Here is a 24,032-nt window from a genome sequence, read left to right as displayed (position 1 = left end):
GTGTGTGTACACATGTATGTGTGTGTGTGGGTGTGGGTGTGTGTGTGCACGCACACCTCTCTTCTGTATCTGTTCATCTGGTTTTGGACATTCAGGTTGCATCCATATCTTGGCACTTGTAAATAATGCTGCTATGAACATTAGGGTGCATGTATCTTTTCAAATTAGTGTTTTTGCTGTTCGGATATTTACCCTGCAGAGAACTACTGGATCATATGGTAGCTCTGTTTTTAGTGTTTGAGAAACCGCCATACTGTTTTCCACAGTGGCTGTACCAATTCACATTCCCACCAACAGTGCACCAGTGGATTAATTTTTCTTTACTTTTGATTTTCTGTAATCTGAAAATGATATGCTGTGAAGTAGTCTTTTTGTTTGCTTGTTTGGGCATTTATCTTGCTCTGTGTTCTCTTAGCTTCCTGGGTCTGTAGTTTGGTGTTTGACATTAATTTGGCAGAAATTGTCAGTCATTATATGTCAAATATTTCTTCTGTTCTTTTCTCTCTTCTCCATCTGGTATTCTCATTACACATGTTACACTTTTTATGGTTGTCTTAGGTATTTGGTTCTGTTTTCTTCCAGTCTCTGTCCTCTTTGCTTTTCTGTTTTGGAGGATGCTATCGATAAATCCTTTAACTCAGAGCTTCTTTCCTCAGTTTTGTCTAGTCTACTACTGATCCCATCAAAGGCATTCTTCATCTCTGTTACAGTATTTTTGATCTCTAGTATTTCTTTTTTATTCTTTCTAGGATTTCTATCTCTGTACTTTCATTGCCCTTATATTCTTGCATGCTGCGCTTTATCCAGTAGAGTTCTTAGCATCTCAGTTACAGTTCTTTTAAGTTCCTGGTGTGACAATTCCAGCGTCCCTGCCGTGTCTGTTCGGAAGCTCACTCCCTTTTCAGATTGTGCTTCGTGCCTTTCAGTGCGCCTCGCATATACGGGGCTTCCCCGGTGGCTCAGAGGTTAAAGCATCTGCCCGCAATGCGGGAGACCTGGGTTCGATCCCCGGGTCGGGAAGATCCCCTGGAGAAGGAAATGGCGACCCACTCCAGTATTCTTGCCTGGAGAATCCCTTGGACGGAGGAGCGTGGTAGGCTACAGTCCACTGGGTCGCAAAGAGTTGGACGTGACTGAGTGACTTCACTTTCACTTTCAGCACGATACACACACCAGGGAAGCGGCCCTGCTGTAGGCGGTGAGGTGTGGGGAGGGGACGCACTCTAGTTCTGCGCCTGGCTCTCAGTCTTTCAGTGAGCCTGTGCCTCTGGATTCTGAACCTCACAAGTGTTTCTCAGTTTTTCCCTTGCCCTCTTAGATGGGACACGGTGGCTCAAGTGAGCTAGAGTTGGGTGTTTTCCTTCCGTAGGTCACTTAGACTCTGATAAGGCCCTAGCAAGGCAGGCGCTGTTTAACTAGTTTCTGCAAAGGGCAGACCTTGTCAAGAGCAGAGCTTTGTCTCCTTTGGCCCTCCCACAGCCCTCAGGGCATTTTCTCCAGTATTTACCTGGGGGTCTACTTGAGCTCCTGGAGGTAAATTCCCTAGCTTTGTGGGAGCCCCTCTGTGACTGAGCCCCTTAGCGTTTTAAATCTGAGCTGTCCATACTGAGCCTCTGGCAATTAACCAGGCACAGTTCAGGTTTCCCTACGTGGCCTGGCTTCTGTGGCAGTTTCTGTTCATTAGTCTCTCCTGTAAGCCAAGACTCCCTGTATTTGCCTGTCTCTCTAATATGATGGTAGCAATTTGCCCTGTGTCTTTCTCTTTCTTATGGACCCAGAAGAGCTGTTGATTTTTCAGCCTGTTTTAGCTGTTTCCTTGTTGTTAGGATAGAGTGGCAACTTCTAAGCTCCTTATATGCAGGCCCAGGAACCAGAAGTCTTCTGGATTAATTTTGAACCTCTGGACTGTTGGTGCTTTGCTTTGAAAATCATTGTTTGTAACAGTTACTCTTAATTATTTAGAGAAGTATTTTGAGTATAAAGACTATTTTAATACAGTCACTGGTGAAAAGAAACTCTGAGCTGTACAGTCCGCCAGAGCAAACACAAAGGGAAGCCGTGCTGTGTCTTTGCACCTTGAGCTCGCAGCATGCGCATGCCTTGCACACCCACGGTCCCAATACATGTGTGCGGTTGACTTTCCAGAATACCCTTAGCAGTGGGGTGGTGGTCTCTAGAGTCAAACTGCTGGATTCAAACCCTTGGCTCTGTCTTTTCACAGGCATGTGACCATTTATTTGCCCTTATCCTTATCAATGAAATAGGATTGTAACAGTTTCAACCTCATAGGGTGGATGCGAGGTTTAAATGTAAAGCACCAAGAGGCTTGGTGGTAAAGATTCCCCCTGCCAAGCAGGAAACACAGGTTCGATCCCTTGATTGGGAAGATCCCCTGGATAAGGAAATGACAATCCACTCCAGTATTTTTGCCTGGGAAATCCCATAGACAGAGGAGCCCGGTGGGCTACAGTCCATGGGGTTGCAGAGAGTCAGACACGTCTTAGCAACTACACCACCACCACCAAGAGTAGTGCCTGGTGTTCAGCCTGGGCTGTATATATGACCAATCCTAGCTGCCATTGTGATTGCCATGATTAGTTTATATCATTAGAAACAGATTTTTATCTCCTAGTCACTCCTTTTATTGAGTATTGTCTTTCCTCCCTGAAGTAATCTATGTAATAATTCTTTACACCAGTACAAGTTCTGGTGTGTATGTGGAGTCCCTAATGCCTACAGAGCAATAATCCCACAGAGGAAATAGAGAAAAGAACACATCCTTGTAAATTAAAAACCGACTCTTTGTTAATGGCAGTTTTGTTTACGATAGCCAGGACTGCACTAGAAACTGTCGCAGAGCACTGCTGAGCCGTCACTCTGAAATGGCCAAGGGGGATATAGCACGTGTCTGTGGTCAGCGTGATTCTTGATGCTTCAGCTTCTCAGCTTCCAGAGACAGAGAGCCAAATCTTAATGGGTTTGGTTTGTTTTTAATGTTGGTTTGGACAAGATTTTACAGGAGTCTTGCAGTTTTAGATTTAGAAACATTCCAAACATATAGAAAAACATAGAGAATATTATAATGAATAGTCAAGTATCCACTGCCCTCTAAAAATTAAAAAACACAAAAATAATGTAACATCTTGCCACATTTGTTTCAGATATTTCTGTTATTGATATTATTGTTAAAGAAAAAAGACAGCCGGTAAATTGAAGCCTCCGTGTGTCCCGTTCAGGTCCCAATCCTGTCTCTTTTCCCCAGATACACTATGATGTCTGTTTCCCAGATATCTATTCTCCAGACACACTATATATATAGAAGATACACTATGCTGAGATTGGTGTATATCAATTTCCATACATTTTTTCTTTTTAGACTTTAATGCATTTGTAAACATCTATAAAGCTACAAAGTATTGTTTTGTTAGCTCCTTAAAATTTAAGTAAATGATGTCTTGGGACTTACCTGGTGGTCCCGTGGTTAGAGCTCCATGCTCCCAGTGCAAGGGGTGTGGATTCGACCTCCAGTCCGGGAACTAAGATCCCACATGCTGTGTGGTGCAGCCAAGAGATAAATAAATAAGTAAATGATGTCTTATTGTGTATTATTCTGCAGCTTTTTTTTTCCCCTCAGTATTTTGCTTTTGAGACTTGCCTGTATTATACCTATGACTTTTTAACAGTTATAATAATTCTTTTACTATATAAATATACCATCACTTATCTATTCATATGTGATAAACAGGCCACTTCCATTTTTTTGTTATTTGAAATAGGTAGTACAGTGGACATTCCTAGACACATGTTTTCTTGTGCACACGAGAGTCTCTGGATACTTCTAGTGTTTGATTAGTACACTGATATAAAAAGGTGAGGCTGCTGTCGACATGGCTGTCCTGCGCCCTGCCCAGCCACTGAGGGCCGAGAGCGGCAGCCCAGCAGCCTGTTAATCTGTAATCAGCTCCCAGCACAGTGGCCGCAGAACCCAGCACAAGGGTGTGACCCTAGAAGTAAAATTCTTGCTTTAAGGGTATCGTCACCTTTACCATTCTTATATCAGTTTACATTTCTGCTAGTGATACATGAGTTTTGTTCATCCACATCCTTGTTAATATTTGGGTTTGCTCTACTTTAAACTTTTTGCCAATCTGAAATGATATGTTAAATTTGCCTTGGTATTAATTTCATTAAACATCTCTTCATATTTTTATTGGCCATTTTTGTTGCCTTCTGTAATTTGCCTGGTAATCATTTTGGCCTATTTTTCTATTGGATTATTGGTATTTTCCTTACTGATTTTTAAGAGTTCCTTAACAGTGTGCAATGCAAATATTTTTCCATGTTATGCATATCAATAGAAAGGAAAACCTTACATCTTACTTGGAAATTTACTCAAACTCAGTAAAAATTGCCTCTAATGATTTACTATGGGGGAAAACTCCTTAAAGATACAAAGATTTTTTAGGTACGTAAGCAATTGGAAGTTCTTTTCTAATTTAATAATTTATACAGAAAAGTAACTCCTTTTGGTTTTCTAATGTTAGGTAGAGCTACTCTATTTATAAAATCAGTGATTTTCTAGAACAGAAGACTTCTACCTTGGCTATATGTTGGAATCATGATAAGTTAAAAAAAATAATGACCAATGTTTGGGTCCCACTCCAGAGATGTTTATTGTGTCTTTAATGTGAGAGGCAGCTAGGTCTCTGAATGTTTAAATGCTTCATAAGTGATTGTATTATGTAGCCAACCTAGAAAACTACTGCTCTCAGAGGATTCTCTAGGTCTGCATTGCCCAGTACATCGGCCGCTGATCACACGTAGCTATTTAAACTCAGTAAACTGAGTAATGGGCTTCCCTCGTGCCTCAGAGGTTAAAGCGTCTGCCTGCAATGTGGGAGACCCGGGTTCACTCCCTGGGTCAGGAAGATCTTCTGGAGAAGGGAATGGCAACCCACTCCAGTATTCTTGCCTGGAGAATCCCATGGACAGAGCGGCCTGGTGGGCAACAGTCCGTGGGGTCGCAAAGAGTCGGACACGACTGAGCGACTTAACTTACTTACTTTACTTAAACTGAGTGAAACCACACTTTCACTTCCTCGGTCACACTGGCCACGTGTCAAGCGGCCAACAGTCACTGGGCTCCTGGCTCTTGTGTCAGCGCGGGTGTGGGACATCTCCACCACTGCAGAAAGTCCTGTTGGTTAGTGCTGCTCGAAACTGGCCATTGGGCCTGTTTCTGCGGAAGACTGAGGGCAGTGATAGAAAGGTGTCTTTTCATTACATAACTTTTGAAAACCTTTTGAATGTTGGTTTCAAATTTTCATAAGGTAATTTTATAAAATACCTATTTAAAACATAAATATTTTTAGAATATTAAAAAGAGAGCATAAAAAAAAAAAGAGAGATCATTACAGTGATATTTGAGAGGAGAAAAAGGGCAAGTCAGTGTTGATTTTGTTATTTGAGGACGTGGCCTTTCACTCAGAGTTGTGCTTGTAGCATCTCATTTGAATGTGTAAGATGCCCAGTGAAGACCCTGCACTGTTTCACCGCACACAGCTCCTTTTTCCGTAGTGTTTTGCCCTACGAATTCCAGCCACCTCAGCAACCCAGTCTGCCTCCTCTACTTACTGAGACTGTTCACCTCATGTGTATCCCTTCTTTCAAGGATTGGTTTTGTACTGCTGGTTGTCCAGTGCCTGAAAACAGTAGGCGTATCTGTTTTGTCTTTATTAAGAATTGTTCAGGATGTGAGAGAAGATAAGCCCAATACTAGTCATTATGTCATGGGTAGCAGTAGAAATTCATATTACTTTTTCAAATTATATAAATGGATTTTTCAGTGTGAAAGAATTTCAGTTCATAGACCAGGTCTACAGAGCCATATGAGAACATTTTATTAGTCTCTGTAGACATGTATGTATGTTTCTTAGAGGGCTGAGATGGCCTCACTGGCTAATATTTGAGCAGTTACAAGCATGCTATATCTGTTCATGTACACAGAACAAAATAAGAATGTTGCGTCATTGTTTTGAATTTAATGTTCATGCTTCAGAATTAATATTTTAATGGGTAATTATTGATCAGAATTTCATGAAGTTCCAAAAACATTACTATAAGTAAACATTCGTCAGGATTCCTGAGTGTGGCAAACTCTGTAATCAGGAGGCTTAATAATTTGGTTAGGGCTGGTAGTTTTACATTTAAATGTTTTTGTTTCCTTCAACCTGAATCTTGGATTCTTTTTTCATTTTAATGATAAATGCTTAACTTTGACAACTCTAAAAACTTAGTATATGTTGAACACCTACTATTTTCCAGGCATCTGTCATAATCTATTAGCAAATATTCTCACTTAAATCATGTAGGGAAAATAGCATTATTCCTTTTTTTCAGATGAAACCTCAGGCTTTAAGAAACTAGGCACTTGAGTCTTACAGTTAGTAAATCATAGATCCATGATTTGAACCCTGGTCTAACGCCAAAGCCCATACTTTTTATTCTGTCTTTTATTCTCTTAGTTGTGCAACAGAACCGCCTTTGGAACTATTAATAGGTACAGCTTCCTGGGTACCATACCTGTATTCAGTGTATTCAGGTTTGCTGTATTAGTTGCTAAATGGTGTCCACCTCTTTTGCGACCCCATGGACTGCAGCCCACCAGGCTCCTCTGTCCATGGGATTTCCCAAGCAAGAATCCTGGAGTGGGTTGCCATTTCCTTCTCCAGGGGATCTTCCCAGCCCAGGGATCCGACTCGCGTCTTCTACGTTGGTAGGCAGATTCTTTACCCCGAGCCAGCTGGGACGCTGGTGTCAGGGTGGTGGCTGTAAAACTGTTTGTTGCCAGAGCTGAGCACCACTGCTTCCGAATGCCATTCCTTCTGCACAGGCACTGGACTATGAAGCCCTGTCAGTCAGCAGTCTAGGAGTGTGAACATTTTAAAGGTTGTTGCTCTGCCACTGAAATAAGAAAATGAGAGTGAAAGGCAAGGCCAGTTTCTTGTTGACTCTCCCAGTAGAGGCAGCAGCTGAGAGCTAGCAAAGAGGTTGAGGAGGATTAACCCTAAACTTCCTGTTACTGTTTTTTTCCCTATTACCTTTTGTAAGCTTATCAGCCAGGTTCTTCAGAAATAACTACTTTGAATTTTTAAGTCGAGTAGTAGATATGCCTCATCTCTGCTGTTGTGAGTTTCCGTCCCTTATCTGTGAAAGGCACTACCTTCCTCCCTTGGCTCTGAGAGTTGCATGAGATAGAGCCTGGTCACACTCAGCATTCAGAAAATGGGGGCTACTGTTGCTATAAGTGGTACTGTTGTTGCTTCCTTTGAAATTGCCAGTTTCATCCCAGTCCTCAGTCCCCTGCTCCCCTATCTGACGTTTGTTTATTGTTCCTCATCTCTAACTTGGGCCTTGCTCTCCTCTCTGACTTCATTTCTCTCCTTTCATCTCAGGGCTTTCCTTTGTTTACTCAGAGCCTCTGCGCACGCTTCTATCTCAGGGCCTTTGTTTGTGCTTGCTGGTCTCTGCTTGAGATACTCTTCACATTTCACTCCTACCTCTGCCCAGAGAGGTCTTCAGAAATGCCTTCCCTGACCAAACCATCTAAAATAGAACATCCACTACTCTTTTTTTTTTTAATTGATTTACTTTAATTGGAGGCTAATTACTTTGCAGTGCTGTGCTGGTTTTGGCCACACGTTGACGTGAATCAGCCACGGGGGCACATGTGTCCCCCGGTCCTGAATCCCCCACCCCACCCCTCCGGGTTCTCCCGGAGCACCGGCTTTGAGCGCCCTGCAGGCTTCACACATGAACTTGCTCTGGTCATCGATTTTATGTATGGTGATAGACATGCTTCAGTGCTTTCTCTCAAGTCATCCCACCCTCGCCTTCTCCCACATGGCCTGAAAGCCTGTTCTTTACATCTGTGTGTCTTTTGCTGCCTTGCATGTAGGATCATCATTACATGTCCCTTTATCACACATCCCTATTTTACTTTATGCATAACATTTTTACTATGACATCTGCATTCTATGCTATAGATACTTATTAATTCATTTGTTGTTTTATAACTTGGTCTGTTTTGTCCACTGCTAAGTCATTCCAACTCTTCTGCAACCCCATGGACTGTAGCCCGACAGGGTCCTCTGTCCATGGGATTTCCCAGGCAAGAATAGTGAAGTGGGTAGCCATTTCCTTCTCCAGGGGATCTTCCTAACCCAGGGATTGAACCTATATCTTCTGCATTGGTAGGGGGATTCTTTACCACTGAGCCACCAGGGAAGCCCTAGCATATAGTAGACACTTAATAAATAGCTATTGTTGAATGATTGAATTTCCAAATTGATTCCGCTCCTTTATTAAAAAAAAATACAAAGCCCAATATCATAGTGGTACGATAAAAGCTATCTGCTCTAGGGGCTTTGTATACTGTCTTTATGGTTAAACAAGTTTTATCATTTTTGTTGTTGTTCAGTTGCTCAGTCGTGTCCAACTCTTTGTGACCCCATGGACCATAGCCTACCAGGCTTCTCCATCCACGGGATTTTCCAGGCAAGAAGACCGGAGTGGGTTGCTATTTCCTTCTCCAGGAGATCTTTCCAACCCAGGAATTGAACCCAAGTCTCCCGCATTGCAGGCAGACACTTTACCCTCTGAGCCACTGGGGAAGCTAAGAATTTACTCTAGTTACAAGAATGCTCACCATAAAATTATTTATAATGATAAATTTAAAACCATATAAATATAACAGATAAGCTTATTAGGTCATTAAATGTGTTCTATCCATAAAATTTGGTATGTAGTCCTTAAAAAAAAATGATGTTGACTAATTTTTATTAACATATGAGTATAGCTATGATTGTTTTTGGCCATACTGTGTAGCTTGTGTGATCTTAGTTCCCCAACCAGGGATTGAACCTGGGCCCTCGGCAGTGAAAGCGTGGAGTCCTGGCTACTGGGCTGCCAGGGAATTCCCAATATATCTATGATTTTTTTCATGAAATAAAGCAGGCTAGAAGGGAGCAAGTACAATAGAATCTCATTTTTGTGGAGGAAAAACTAGGTATTTGTATATGTATAGAAAAAAAGTCTGAAGAACTCTATACAGAATTAGAGAGCAAGATTAGCAGTCTTAGTTTAAGTGTCCAGGTCCATTAGTAATTTTCTAGATCTTCACTATTTTTTGTACCACTAACTGTAGCTAATAATTCTGCCTTCTGGGAAAGCCTCTATCTTGTCTTGGGTGTAAATAAATCACCTTTCCCCTGAAAAAAGAATTAAGACTGGAGTTTTTTTTAAAGGAACTTTTCTAGGAAAATAAACAAAAAAGTCAAAGTAAAAGCATAAAACCCAAAGTGTTTACAGAACACACATTACGTTTTCCTCAGTAGTAAAAAGTCTGTCCACCAGTTAGCTTAGCTGATGCAGATCGCACTCTGAAGTCCTTGTGGCAATCCTTTACCCAGACCTTTCAAGTCAAACCTGTTAAATTGGAAGTTTTGATTCAATACTATTATACCATTTAGGAATGTTACAGAAGAAATTGAGATGGCACAGAAAAATATGTATAAAATATTAATCAGATTATAAAATAGTGTATATGATGGTGTCCTAATTTTAAGGTATATTATGTAATATACAGAAAAAAACAAAACATAATCTTGAAAAGGCAGCAGTGCTTATCTGGGAGTGGTGGGATTACCGCTCGTTTTGCACTTCTTCCTGCTTCTCTACTTTTCTGAACTTTTATAGAAATGTAGTAATTCGTGTCACACTCTCAAGGCTCCATATTGCCACAGTTGTGTCGTCAGATTCGTCAATGGATTCGCCCTTCCCCGGACTGTGTACTGTTTACACTCTGGTTGTGTGAATCCTCCGATACAGGACCGTGGATAAAGAGAACTAAGAGACTTAGCATGGGGGTTAGGGGTGTCCTGAACTAGTCCCCCACGGATACTGAGGGATGACTGTGTGGTTTCTAGTACAGACAAACCATGTTTTATTGTGCTTAGCTTTATTGCACTTCACAGACTGTGTTTTTTACAAATTGAATGTTTGTGGCAACCCGGTGTCAAGCAAATCTACGAGTGCCGTTTTCCCGGCAGCCTTTGCTTACTTCATGTCTCTGCGTCGCATTTTGGTACCTCTTGCAATATTTCAAACCCTGCACCAGCAAAAAGATTACAACTTGCTAAAGCCTCGGGTGACGGTTAGTGTTTTTCAGCAATGAAGTGTTTTAAAATTAAGGTGTGTACATTGATTTTTTTAGACATAACACAACTGTCCACTTGATAGGCTGCTGTCTCATGTAAACATAGCTTTTATATGTCCTGCTGCTGCTGCTGCTGCTGCTGCTGCTGCTGCTAAGTCACTTCAGTCATGTCCGACTCTGTGTGATCCCCTAGACGGCAGCCCACCAGGCTCCCCCGTCCCTGGGATTCTCTAGGCAAGAACACTGGAGTCGGTTGCCATTTCCTTCTCCAGTGTGTGAAAGTGAAAAGTGAAAGTGAAGTTGCTCAGTCATGTCCGACTCTTAGCGACCCCATGGACCGCAGCCCACCAGGCTCCTCCTTCCATGGGATTTTCCAGGCAAGAGCACTGGAGTGGGTGCCCTTGCCTCTCCTTACGCGTCCTAGGAAACCCAGAAATGCATGTGACTCGCTTTATTGCTGTAATCACTTTGTTGCAGTGGTGTGGAAGTGAGCCGACAATATCAGCAGATACGCCTGTCTATCAGTTCTAAACTCTTCCAGATGTTGTATAAAGGCTGGTTTTTGTTTTTTGGCTGCACTGCATCGCATAGTTGCCCAACCAGGTATCAAATCCGTAAATAAAAGCTCTTTTTAATCCAGTTTTTTCTACTTATCTAAATTTGCATAGTTTCTCCTCTAAATAGTCAGCTTGTTCTTGAGCAGGAGGGATTATTAAATAAACTAAGAACATGTAACATGTATGATCACTTCTTATTTAATCTTGAAAGTACCCTGTCTTGTCTTTTGGTTTTATAGTACTGAGGCTAGTTAGGGTCCAACAGTGATCAACAAATTTGTAGATTGTGACTGACTTCCTCTTTCCAATATATCTACTAGATGCTTAGTGTCCTCAGAGTCAGTTAGCAAATCAAAATTGTGTTGTTAGGCTTTCAAAGTACTGCTCTCTAAAGATGTTGGCTGGTTGTTGCTATTTAGTTGTCTTATGTACAGATGTGGGTGTTGAGCATTGCAGCTGGGAATATGAACAAGGAAATGGGCACCCAGCGAGATATAAAAAACCTCAACTTTCTGTAACTTTGAATGGGTTGCTATATTAGAGTGGATTTTAAGCTTCTTGGGCCCTTAAATTTGGGGAAATCTGTGTAATAATAAATACATAATAAATAATGAAAAAAAATAAATGATGAAATACAGTCACTGAAACAGACTTTGAGGATTATGAAAATAACCCAAGTATATTAGATGGGATTGACAAGGCAGTGGTGTATTAACAAATAGTCTCCAGATTGCAGCTCCTTAAAGCAGTACAGTTTTGTTTATGTAAATGCTCACTTTGCAGTGTGATGCAGGGTGGATGACTCTCTTGGCAGCTCTCCTTCAAGCTATGTCTTCTTACATTATTTGATGCCACCATCTTCATAGGTAGCCTCCGAATTCGTGGCAGAAGGGAAAAGAGATTGTAGTTGATTTGTGCAGGAGATTTTATTGGCACGTTTTGAAATGGCACATTCAATTTCACTTACATTTTCATAGCTTAAACACAGTTTCATGGCCCATAACCATAAGGAAGGCTGATCTTCCTCTATGCCTAGGAAAAATAAAATGAAATAGGGTCACAAAGCATCGTATCTGCCACACAAAAGTTTTAGAAGAATAAAATGGGACACTAACTGTATCTTGTAGATCAGTTCAGTTCAGTCGCTCAGTCGTGTCCTACTCTTTGCGACACCATGGACTGCAGCATGCCAGGACTCCCTGTCCATCACCAGCTCCCAGAGTTTACTCAAACTCATGTCCATTGAATCTGTGATGCCATCCAACTATCTCATCCTCTGTCGTCCCCTTCTACTCCTGCCTTCGGTCTTTCCCAGCATGAGGGTCTTTTCCAATGAGTCAGTTCTTGTCAGGTGGCCAAAGTATTGGAGTTTCAGCTTCAACATCAGTCCTTCCAATAAATATTCAGGACTGATTTCCTTTAGGATTGACTGGTTGGATCTCCCTGCAGTCCAAGGGACTCTCAAGAGTCTTCTCCAACATCACAGTTCAAAAGCATCAATTCTTCGGCACTCAGCTATCTTTATAGTCCAACTCTCACATCCATACATGACTACTGGAAAAACTATAGCCTTGACTAGACAGACCTTTGTTGGGAAAGTAATGTCTCTGCTTTTTAATATGCTGTCTCGGTTGGTCATAGCTTTTCTTCCAAGGAGCAAGCGTCTTTTAATTTCATGGTTGCAGTCACCATCTGCAGATTTTGGAGCCCTCCAAAATAAAGTCTCTCACTGTTTCCACTGTTTACCCATCTATTTTCCATGAAGTGATGGGACCAGATGCCGTGATCTTTGTTTTCTGAATGTTGAGTTTTAATCCAACTTTTTCACTCTCCTCTTTGACTTTCATCAAGAGGCTTTTTTAGTTCTTCGCTTTCTGCTATAAGGGTGGTGTCATCTGCGTATCTGAGGTTATTGATATATCTCCTGGCAATCTTGATTCCAGCTTGTGCTTCATCCAGTCCAGCGTTTCTCATGATGTACTCTGCATATATGTTAAATAAGCAGGGTGACAATATACAGTCTTTGACGTACTCCTTGCCCGATTTGGAACCAGTCTGTTCCATGTCCAGTTCTAACTGTTGCTTCTTGACCTGCATACAGCTTTCTCAAGAGGCAGGTCAGGTGGTCTGGTGTTCCCATCTCTTTCAGAATTTTCCACAGTTTATTGTGATCCACACAGTCAAAGACTTTGGTGTAGTCAATGAAGCAGAAGTAGATGGTTTTTTGGAACTCTTTTGCTTTCTCAATGATCCAACAGATTTTGGCAATTTGATCTCTGGTTCCTCTGCCTTTTCTAAATCCAGCTTGAACATCTGGAAGTTCATAGATGACTTTCAGTTTTTCCCCTCTTTATCTGTTTCCCTTCTCTGTAGTTTTCATCTTGTTCTCTGCCTTTCTGTCACATTAAGCTGCCCAAGGTTGTGGTGGAATGAGTGAAAATTAACCTGTTTGCCTGTTGCCTTCATTTCTTATGGGAGAAGAGAATCCCAACTCTAAGTATGTACATCTTTGCTAGTAAAACTTTTTGTTCAAAACTTAAAAATTCCCTCTTCAAAAATAAAATGTCAACTTGTTGCATCAGTCATACTTAGTTTGTATTTAAAATCTGAGCAACTTAGAATAGCATATTCTCATAGCTTTGTGTAATCTATAAATGTCAATTTTTATTTATACTATCTCTATAAAAAGTTTTCACTGTATCTGAAGAGATTCATTTATTTATTCATTCATCAAATTTTAATTGAGCTCCTGTTATATGGAAGGCACTATTCTAGGTATTGGGGATGTAGTGGTGAACAAGACAGAATTCATGTTTTGTATTCTGGTCAGATTTATTGATCACCAAAATCTGTGATGGATGGTACAATATTTCAATTAGTAACCATAAATTATTAATATACCAACTATAAGGATTACAAAATTAGAATAAGCATCATAGGATTAATGCAGTGTAAATAGATTCATGGTGGTTGGTTTTTATAAACCATAGTATCACTGGGAATAATACGGATCTTTTTTTTTTCTTTTAGCTTTAAAGAAACCCCCTGTTTCCTTTTCTCAATATGAAAGTCATCAAGTAATCTCCCATCTTCCAACTGGAAAACCTCTCTCCCCAAATATGGTTCCAGGTATGAAGTCTTATTCTTAAAATTCCATTTGAAAATCAAAATACTAGTTATATATTGTTATATAGGGAATAAAACATGTCATTTAGCAGCACAGTGAAGTATCATTCATTCTTCTAGTTAACGTTATGTATTGTCAAATGACTGATAAAAGCTCAGGGAGAAATCATTATAAAATTAACTTTGTCTAATGGACTTCTAAGAGCAGAAGAATTATTTGTTCTGCCACTCTGGACTGCCTTCCCTTTCAGTACTACTGGTGTATATGTATTTACCTTCTTCAGAATGTGCTCAAGTGTCTCTCCCAGAGGCCTTCTAAAAGTTAAGAGATCTGTCTGTATTAAGCTACCTGCTCTATACTTTTCTGTTTGTTTTCTACTGAATACCTACTCAGTTTATTACAATGAATTTTATTCATATCAATTCTTATTTTAAGGGAACATTCCTGTAAAACTGAGACTAGAAATTCTAAAAACCTTATGGATTTTGGAGATTTCTGACAGCAATTTAGAATTTGGAGGGAAGATACAGATATCACTGCCTTTACATTAGTCCATGAGGTCTCAGAGAGTGAGCGACTGAAAAAACAATATATCCTGTTGGTGTATAAGTTTATAATCAGTACTAAAGATATCTACCTGGGAATGGTCAGTAAACGTCACACAACTAAAATCATATTGGTTATAAGCTTTGATTAAAGAAATAAAATAAAGCTTGAAAAAAAAAAAAACCTACCTGCTAACCCAGTATCAGATAACAGTGTGTCTTACTTTTTCTCAAGTAGGTCTTATGAAAATTTTCTGCAAACTATGACCTTAATTTGATGATTTTTGCCGTAGATTCTCATATAAACCACAATGGAAACTCTAGAACTTCGAAACAGAACCCTTCCAATCCTCTTCAGCGTTTAATTCCAGGCCCTAACTTGGAGAGTGAACCCAGAATTCAAGCAGAAGTTCTAAAGCAGGCTACCAAGGATCGAGCTGGTGATTTCCATAAATTGAAGCAAAGTAAGAATCAGTTGATGAGTATTATGCTGAAAAGATTTCTTTAAATATATTTATTTGCAAGGCTCAATTAGCGTCTTCATTATTATAATCTCTAACAAATGAATGTATAGTAAAGTTTTACACATATAAAGAGAAAGTATGATGGTAGTAAAATTTTAAAGAAAAGTAGGTTTTACATATTCTAAAGAACACATTCAAAAGCTTCTTTTGTTCTCCAGTATTAAAAAAAAATTCAGGTGAGTTAATTTTTTAAAATGCTATCAGTTCTTATGAATGTGAAAATTTTTTGAGAAGTGAGAAAAGATAATATTTTGTTAAGCTAAATGAAACTTTGGTTAGAAGAGAGAGAAGATAGAGTTTTGAAAAATGGGTTCTGGAAGCGATAAAGACTGCATGGTAGAAGGCTCAATGCTGTTTGCTTTTCCATTCCTTCCAGTTGCGATTTGCTTCATTTAGGTTTTAGGAGAGAATTGAAAAAAAATGGAACAGATTCATAGTACTGGGTAATAAGATTTGACTGCTTAATTGTTTCAGAGATATTGATTATGATAAGTGGAAAATACCTGTTTGTTTGCATAATTCTCTAATTGGTAGGTTTTCAAGATATAGAAGAAAAAATTTTGGTAGTTGACAGAATTAGGAACAGGCCAGCTCTATCAAATTGTACTTTTCACTGCTTCTGCTATTTAAACCTTCCTCCCTTCAGCTTCTAAATAGACAGAATGTTTGAAAGCTCCAGTTTGCTTTTGTTTACTTTTAAGGGTGGCTTCCATGGCAACAACTCTTCAGAGCAGTGTTTAGGCGTTTACTTGTACACAGGTTGATTGTATGATGAGAACTGCACAGTGTTACATTTTTAAATTGGTCTTATGACAATTATTCATATTTCTGCATCTATATGAACATATAGTTTATTTACATTTAACTGATTTTCCTTCCTTGATGTTTTAAAGCCTATCCATGTATCTTGACTGAAATATTATGTAAAAAATGTTTTTGATTACAAGAATATGGCTAACATTTTAAATACAGTTGAAAAAATATTTCCTCCAAATCTTGTTGGAGGATTGGCTTCAAAACTTTTTAGCTCAACAAAAAGAATTATGGTAAGGTCAGAATCTTACCAAGATAAAATATCTTGATTTGATCACTTAAGATTTTCTTCTACTTATAGTTTATTCTGTAAAAATTGTTATCACTCTGTTACCTCCCAACCAGTCTTTGGGTAGGGTGACTGGAAAATTATTACTTTCTACAAGTTTTTTTCTTGGCCATGTTATGTGGCATGCGGGTTCCTAGTTCGCCAACCAGGGATGAAACCCGTGCCCCCTGCAGTGGAAGCACGGAGTCCCAACCTCTGGACTGCCAGGGAATTCCCTACAATTTCTTTGTAAAAGAGTTTTAAAATCTTATTCTGAATTCTTTTCAATATATACAGAGAGAGTTGAAATCAGTGTGAGCACTGTTTTGTGATTTACTTTGACATTATTTCTTACATGTGTTTTAACTTATCAGATGGTTATGTAGTTGTCATTAAATATATATATATATATACACATACACACATGAAGATATATACACATATGCCATTGTATTTAGGCAATAATAATAGTTTGCCTAGCTCTGCTTTTTAATTGATTGTTTAAATTATTTCATAGTGTCTTATGTTAGCAGTCATGACTATGATTACCTTTTATTTAAAATTATTTCCTGCTTCTACTTTGAGTGTTCTTTTATAAGTATGATCTCTTGACTGAATTTGCAAAGTACTTGACTAACTTTATAGCCCCTGTTACAAATTGTCAGATTGTTCTCTAGAACAGTTTCACAGTGTCGTTAGAGAATGTTTAAATTTGTGGTAAAAGACATATAAAATTCACCAAAGTGCACAATTCAGTGGTATTTAGTACATTCATAAAGTTGTGCAGTCATCACGATTGCTTTCTAGTTCCAGAAAGTGCTCATTGATACAGATGAGAACCCTGTGCCCATTACGCAGTCCCTTCTCGTTTGCTGACACCCACAGTCCTTGGCAACACTGACCTCATTTCTGACTATGGATTCACCTATTCTGGATATTTCATGTAAATGGAATCATGCAGTATGTAGCCTTTTTTGTCTGGCTTCTTTCTCTTAGCATAATGTTTTCAAGGTTCAGTCATGTGAACCTTCATTCCTCTTATGGCTGGATATTATTCAATTATATGAATACATTTTGTTTATCCAGTCACCCATAGATGGGCATTTGGATTGTTCCCACTTTTTGGCTGTTGTGACTAGTGTTGCTCTGAACATTTATTTACAAGTTTTTGTTGAACACTCGTTTTCCATTTTTTTAAGTGTTGTTATGTACGTAGGTGTAGAATTGCTGGGTTATCAGTAATTCTATGTTTTGCTTTATAAGGAACTGCCAAACTATTTTCCACGGCAGCTGCACCATTTTACAGTTCCATCAGCAGTGCATATGAGAGGTCCAGTTTCTCAACATCCTTGTCAGCACTTAACATTTTCCATTGTTGTTGTTTTCACTGTTGCCATCCTATCATGTGTGAAGTGGTATCTCATTGTGACTTTCATTTGCATTTCCCTAATGACTGATGACATTGATCATCTTTTCATATATTTGTTAGCCATTTGTACATCCTCTTTGGAGAAATGTCTATTCAAGTCCTTTGCCTATTTTAAAATTGGGTTGCTTTCTTTGCTGTTGAGTTTTAAGCATTATTTATATATTCTGGATACTAAACCCCCTTATCAGATATATGATTTGCAAATGTTTTTGCCTGTTCTAGCGTTTGTCTTTTCACACTTTGATAGTCCTACAATGCATGAAGTTTTAATTTTGATGAGGTCCAATACATCTATTTTTCTTTTGTGGTTCATGCTTTTGGTGTCATGTCTAAGAAATCTTTGCCAAATTAAAGGTCATGTTTTCCTCTAAGGACTTTATAGCTTCTGGTCTTTTTTTTTTTTTAACTTGAGGTATAATTGACTTACAATATTCTATTAGTTTCAGGTGTACAACATAATGATTCAACATTTGTATACATTGCAAAATGGTCACCACAATAATAGTTTTAGCTTTCATATGTAGGTTTTTGATGTATTTTAAGTTGATATTTATATATGGTGTGAGGTAAGGATCCAGTTATACTCTGTATACAGGTATTCAGTTGTCCCAGCACTGTTCATTGAAGAGACCCTCTTTCTCCACTGAGCAGTCTTGGCATTCTTGTCAGAATCAGCGGACGACACGTGCATGGGCTTACTTTGGACTTTGAGTCCTGCCCCACTGGTGCCATACGCCAGCAGCACAGTTTCCATTACTGTCGCTTCGTAGTAAGTTTTGAAATTGGGAAGTGTGAGTTTTCCAACTTTGCCCTTCATTATAAGATTATTCTGACTTTTGGAATCTCTGACAATTCCATCTAAATTTTAGGATCTGCTGTTTTATTTCTACTAAAGAGACAGTTGGGATTTTAATAGGAATTGCATCAAATCTGTAGATTGCTTTGGGGAGGATTGTCATCTGAACAATATTAGGTCTATTAATCCATAAAGATAGGATATCTTTCCATTACTTTAGGGTATCTTAATTTTTTTCAGCAATTTTTTGTAGTTTTCAGTGGACAAGTCTTGTGCCCCCTTGGTTAAATTTATTCCTAAGCACTGTATTCTTTTTTATGTTACTGTAATTCAAATTGTCCTCTTAATTTCCTTTTCAGATTGTTTATTGCTAATGCATAGAAATATGACTGATTTTTTTTTCCCTTGGCTTTTGGTTTTAAAATTTTTAATGCAAATTTCTAAGAATATGCTAATATTTGGGTTCATTTTAAAGATTTAGAATGTATTTTATTTTCACTCTTTTAGAATAATAGGTATGAATCATTGTTTTTAAGTATACTATAAAATATACTTATGTCATATATATTAGCCTATATAAACATATTTAAGTTAATATTTTGAATATGATTCAAAATTTTTATGAGTATTTTACATCAAATACATTTTTCTTTTTTGCTTTTGTCCTGCCTTTACCCATTTCTCCTATGCCCCCACCCCAGCCTCTGCCAGTCATCAATCTATTCTTTGTATTATGAGTTTTATTTTTGTTTGTTTGTTTTACTTTTTTTTTTAGATTCTACATAGAAGAGAGATCATGTGGTACTTACTGTTTCACTTGGCATAATGCCATCAAGGTTCAATCATGTTGTTTCAGATGGCAAGATTTCATTCTTTTTTTATGGCTAAATAATATTTCATGACACATATATACCACAATGTCTTTATCCATTCATTCACCAATGGACACTTAGGTTCTTCTCATATCTTGGCTATTGTAAGTAATGCTAATGTAGCATGGAGGTGCATGTATCTTTTCAAGTTAGTGTTTTCATTTTCTTCAGATAAATACCCAAAATGGAATTGCTGGATCGTAGGATGTTTTTTAATTTTTTGAGGAACCTCCATAATGTTTTCTATATGAAACCATAGTGGTAGCACTAATTTACTTTCCTACCAGGAGTGCATAAGGGTTCCCTTTCCTCCACATTTCTCCAATTATGACTGATTTTTGTTTGTTGAGCTTGTATCCCACAACTTAGCTGAATTTAACACGGTAGGTTTTTATTTGTGTATATTCAAGCATATACATCTTGACTTATGAGAATCTTCATTTCTTTTATAGAAAACCATCTATCTTATTTGGCCATATATACACCACTAAATTTTCACTTTTTTAACCACCAGTGGGTTCTTTGGTCTCTGGAATATGCTGTGTAAGTCGCTTCAGTCATGTCTTGGCTCTTTGTGACGCCGTGACCCAGCAGGCTCCTCTGTCCAGGCAAGAACACTGGAGGGGGTTGCCACGACCTCCTCCAGGGGATCTTCCCCACCCAGAGATCAAACCCACGTCTCTAACGCCTCCCGCTTTGGCAGGGAGGTTCTTTACCACTGGCGCCGCCTGGGAAGCCTGAGCTTGTGTCTGGCACTCGGAAATAAACGGTCCGAGAAGATGCAGGTACTGACAAAGCAGAAGACTTTATTGGAAAGGGGAGCTCAAGCAGAGAGCATCAGGGTAAGGGAGCCCAGGAGAAGTGCTCTGCCACGTGGTTCATAGTCTCAGGTTTTAGGTGGTACCGTTAGCTTTCTAGTTGTTTCTGACTAATGATCTTGCCCATGCCCACATTCAGTCTGATCCAGGGCCTTTCCTGAAGGTGCACACATCTCTCAGTCAGGCTGGTTTCTAGCAGGAGGGTTTCTGGAAGGCTGGCAGGACATATTACGAACTGACGTCACCTCCCTCCTTTTGGCCGCTCCCAAAATCTTGCGGTTAGTCTTCCGTGATAGCATCATGTTCCTCACTGGACCTTCTGGTGGTGAGACTGCTTGCGCCAGCTCTTATTACCATGCCCGGCCATGGTGGGTGGTTTTGGTGAGCAGTTCCCTAACAGACCCTTAGAGGTAGTGTAGTCCCTGTTAGTCTAGACTAGCAGCACCCACACCTCCCGTGACGGCTGAGAAGATTTCAAACTCCACCCTGACCTTGTTTATATTTACGTTAAAGTTTGAGACTCCACTGTTATGTGGGTTCTTCATTTTGTAGACAAGAAAAACTAGATCCAGAGTTTAATTTACTTGAGGCAAATAGTAGAAGTACCAGGACTATTATTTAGGTCCCTTATCTTCAGGTTCACTGTTTTTCCACTATATTTTTTTCACCACCTCCTCAATACTTTTGAAGTTTTGGAAGAATTCTTTACTATTTCCTCTTCTTGTTCTCTTTCTGGCAAACCCCTGATTGTACTGAAAGCCGTGCTCTGCTGGCGCCTCTTTGACGAGCCCTTCTTCATGTCCCTACTCGCTTGGTCAAGTCAGCCACTCCCTTCTCACACTGTGGTTGACCCTTGAGCAGCTTAAAGACTGTAGAAGGAAGAAAACAATAAAGACAAGAGCAGTCATAAAGGCAATGAAAAATAAAGAATAATTAGGAAAGAAAAAAAATTTTAACATACCCCTAGTGATATTTAATGAAGAAAATATCTTCATTTTCTTCTATTTAGAAGATAAATAATATTCTAAAACTTTGACAATAAATTTGAAAACTTAGATCAAATTAATAGTTTCCTGGAAAATTGATTACAAATATTAACTTAAGATTTAAGAGCCTGAGCAAAACCAATAACATTAAATAAGTTGAATAGGTAATCAAAAGTCTTACCACATCCCAAAAGAGATGCTGCTTTAAGTAATAGAGTTTAACTAGATTACTAAATTCAGGATCATTATGTGAAATTGATAATTAAATAACAAAATGAAAAGACTAGTGAAAATAAGACCCCTGGCACAGATCAAGACAGAAAGAGATGGCACAAATTAATAATATGAGGAATGAAAAAGAATGTATTAGCATAGATCCTACAGATAATAATATTAGAGGATATTTAGTGATTATAAGTTAATATTTGAAACACTGCTTGAAAATTTAGAAGAAATGGATGATAGCCTAGAGGAACACCTGTATACAAAACTGGCTCAAGAAGATGAGGAAAATCTGAATAGTCTCATATCCCTCTGAAATATTGAATCTGTAATTTAAAACTTTCCCTTAATGAAATTTTCATGCCCAAATGGTTTTGCTGGTGAATTCTTCCATTGAAGGAAGAAATCCAACCAATCTAACATGAAATCTTTTGGAGAATTGAAAAGGTAGACATACTTCCCAACTCATTTTATGAAGCTAGCATATGTTGGTTAGCAAAACTAAGGATGCTATGAAAAAAGAAAGTTATAGGATAGTCCCTCTTATTAGCAGAGATATAAAAAATCTTGAAAAAAATGTTAGTAAATCAAGTCCAGAGATAGATAAAAATTATATACATAATGCCCATGTTGAATTTATTTTCAAAATGCAAGGATATTTAACATTTGAAAAGCAGTCTATGTATTATAATTCACCACATTCACCAAATATATAAGAAAAATCAAATGATTATCTCAATACATGCAAAGAAAACATTTCAGGAAATTCATTTCAGTTCAATTCAGTCGCTCAGTCATGTCTGACTCTCTGCGACCCCGTGGACTGCAGCACGCCAAGCCTCCCTTTCCATCACCAACTCCCGGAACTTCCTCAAACTCATGTTCATTGAGTCGGTGACACCATCCAACCATCTCATCCTCTGTTGTCCCCTTCTCTTCCTGCCTTCAATCTTTCCCAGCATCGGGGTCTTTTCAAATGAGTCACCTCTTCACATCAGGTGGCCAGAGTATTAAGGAAATCCAGCTTGTATTTATTAAAAACAGCAAACTCTAAGCAAACTAGCATTAGAAGGTAATTTCCTTAATCTGATAGAGTATCTGCCAAGATTCTGTCACAAACATCATACTTAATGGTGAATTATCAGAAACTTTTCTCTGAAATCCACTAGGATAACCACTGTGATCACTTCTGTCCAGCTTTTCACAGTAGGTCCTACTCAACAAAACAAAGTACAAGAAAGGAAAATAAACAGTATAGAGATTAGAAAGGAAGAAATAAAACTGATAAGCCAATATTAGGATGATTTTATATGTAGAAAATTCAAAAACAGTATATAAATTATTAAATAAATATATTTAGCAAAGTTATTAGATATGGGATTGAAAGTTAATTGCATTTCTGCATGTCAGCAGTAAACATATAAAATGAAAATTTTAAAAAGAAACTTTTAAAGATTTTTGTAAGTTATTTTTTTAAAAAATTTGCACCTAGCAAAAACAAACATTCACCATAAATCACTTTGTTAGGATAAATTTGTCCAATCAAACTGGTATAGCATGGCTCAAGGTCTCAGAAGTTATCTCCCAGAATCAAGGCAAGAACCAGTCCTGAAGACAAGACTTTCTTTGGAATGTACCATGAGATAGGTATAGGAAGCCTCTTAAAATCTCTGACTTTAAAGGTCTTTCATAATTATTCCCAACTTGTTTATCCAAACTTCCTCTGTCTCCTTTCTAATTTAAATCCAGTCAAATTAGTCTCTTTACTGTCTCTTGAATGCTCTGTCTTCATTCTTCTTACTTTGAATGCTCTTTTCTTTCTCTCTGTCACAGTACAATATATTTGCCTCTTTCGAGGTGAACATGATAACCATTACACTACAGAAACCTGATCGCCTCTCTTTTTGAAACCTTCCTTTCTAGCTCTTAACTCACATTGATTTCTTCCTTGTATAACTTTTTGTAAGTATATTGCCTGATAATTATATAATTTATACATTTATACAAATTTATACATTTATAATATATAAAATATGTAATTTTTACATTGATTGGCCTTATACATTTTATTTACATAGTCATATTTATTCACTGTGAAGTTTGATATCCCCTACTTGGCTGGCAAATAGCAAGTTTATGTAGTTAACTCTGTGTTTTTTTTTTCTCTCTTGCTGTCTGTTGTACTGTATATATGATAACATGAGTTACTATTGTGGTCACACATTCTTGTTATTGATTTTCTTATTATCTCTTGAGTGTCACTGTAGTTGTAGTATGAAAATTTTATGACTGAATTCAAGCTAGTCAGAACATCAAACACCTTTAAAATAAAAAGAAAGAAGAAACTTTGTGAATTGTTCTGTTGGAATAATAGGGACACATCAACCAATTCTTTGATTAATATGCCCTGTTTGATAACATTAGTTAAATTAATTGTATTTTGCAATAACCTTTTTAGACTAATTTTTGGTCTCTGTTTCATAATTCTGATAAAAAAAGAAAATATTTTCTTGGAGGAAACTGTGTACCTGGATAAACTCACTTGGTAACTACCAGGCTAAAATGTTCATGTATTTAAAGCAGCAGTTTCACATTGCATAAAGATTTAACTGCTCCAGGCATTTTGTCCATAATATTGCATATTAAGAAAAGCAAAATATACTTTTCTGTAAATCTTTTTTCCTTCTTACGTTGGCATCTTTTATCATTAGAGAAAGAGATAATAATAGACGCCAAAAAATTTTTCTTTTTTGTATCACTGCCATTAGAAGACAGGTTGTCTTCCTCACAACCAACCTCTTTTCTCATGTTACTCTTTTTTCCTTAACTCTTGTACATCCATTTATTTTTCTGTACCTC

At 38.2% G+C, this 24,032-nt stretch overlaps 1 protein-coding gene across 2 annotated transcripts in view; it reads left to right on the top strand.

The window, feature by feature from the left end:
• The window catches only part of GOLM2 (golgi membrane protein 2), an 83,839-nt gene that overhangs the window by 48,487 nt on the left and 11,320 nt on the right, over positions 1–24,032 (top strand). For both annotated transcript variants that reach the window (XM_061156416.1, XM_061156417.1), the window contains exons 7-8: positions 13,804–13,902; positions 14,739–14,909. In XM_061156416.1, the coding sequence (XP_061012399.1) occupies positions 13,804–13,902; positions 14,739–14,909 (270 nt within the window). The remainder of the gene's footprint in view (positions 1–13,803; positions 13,903–14,738; positions 14,910–24,032) is intronic.

This window comes from Dama dama, chromosome 12, assembly GCF_033118175.1.
Source record: "Dama dama isolate Ldn47 chromosome 12, ASM3311817v1, whole genome shotgun sequence".
Taxonomy (NCBI): Eukaryota; Metazoa; Chordata; class Mammalia; order Artiodactyla; family Cervidae; genus Dama; species Dama dama.
Note: the sequence above shows the minus strand (reverse complement) of the source record. Positions and strands in the feature narration are given on the sequence as shown.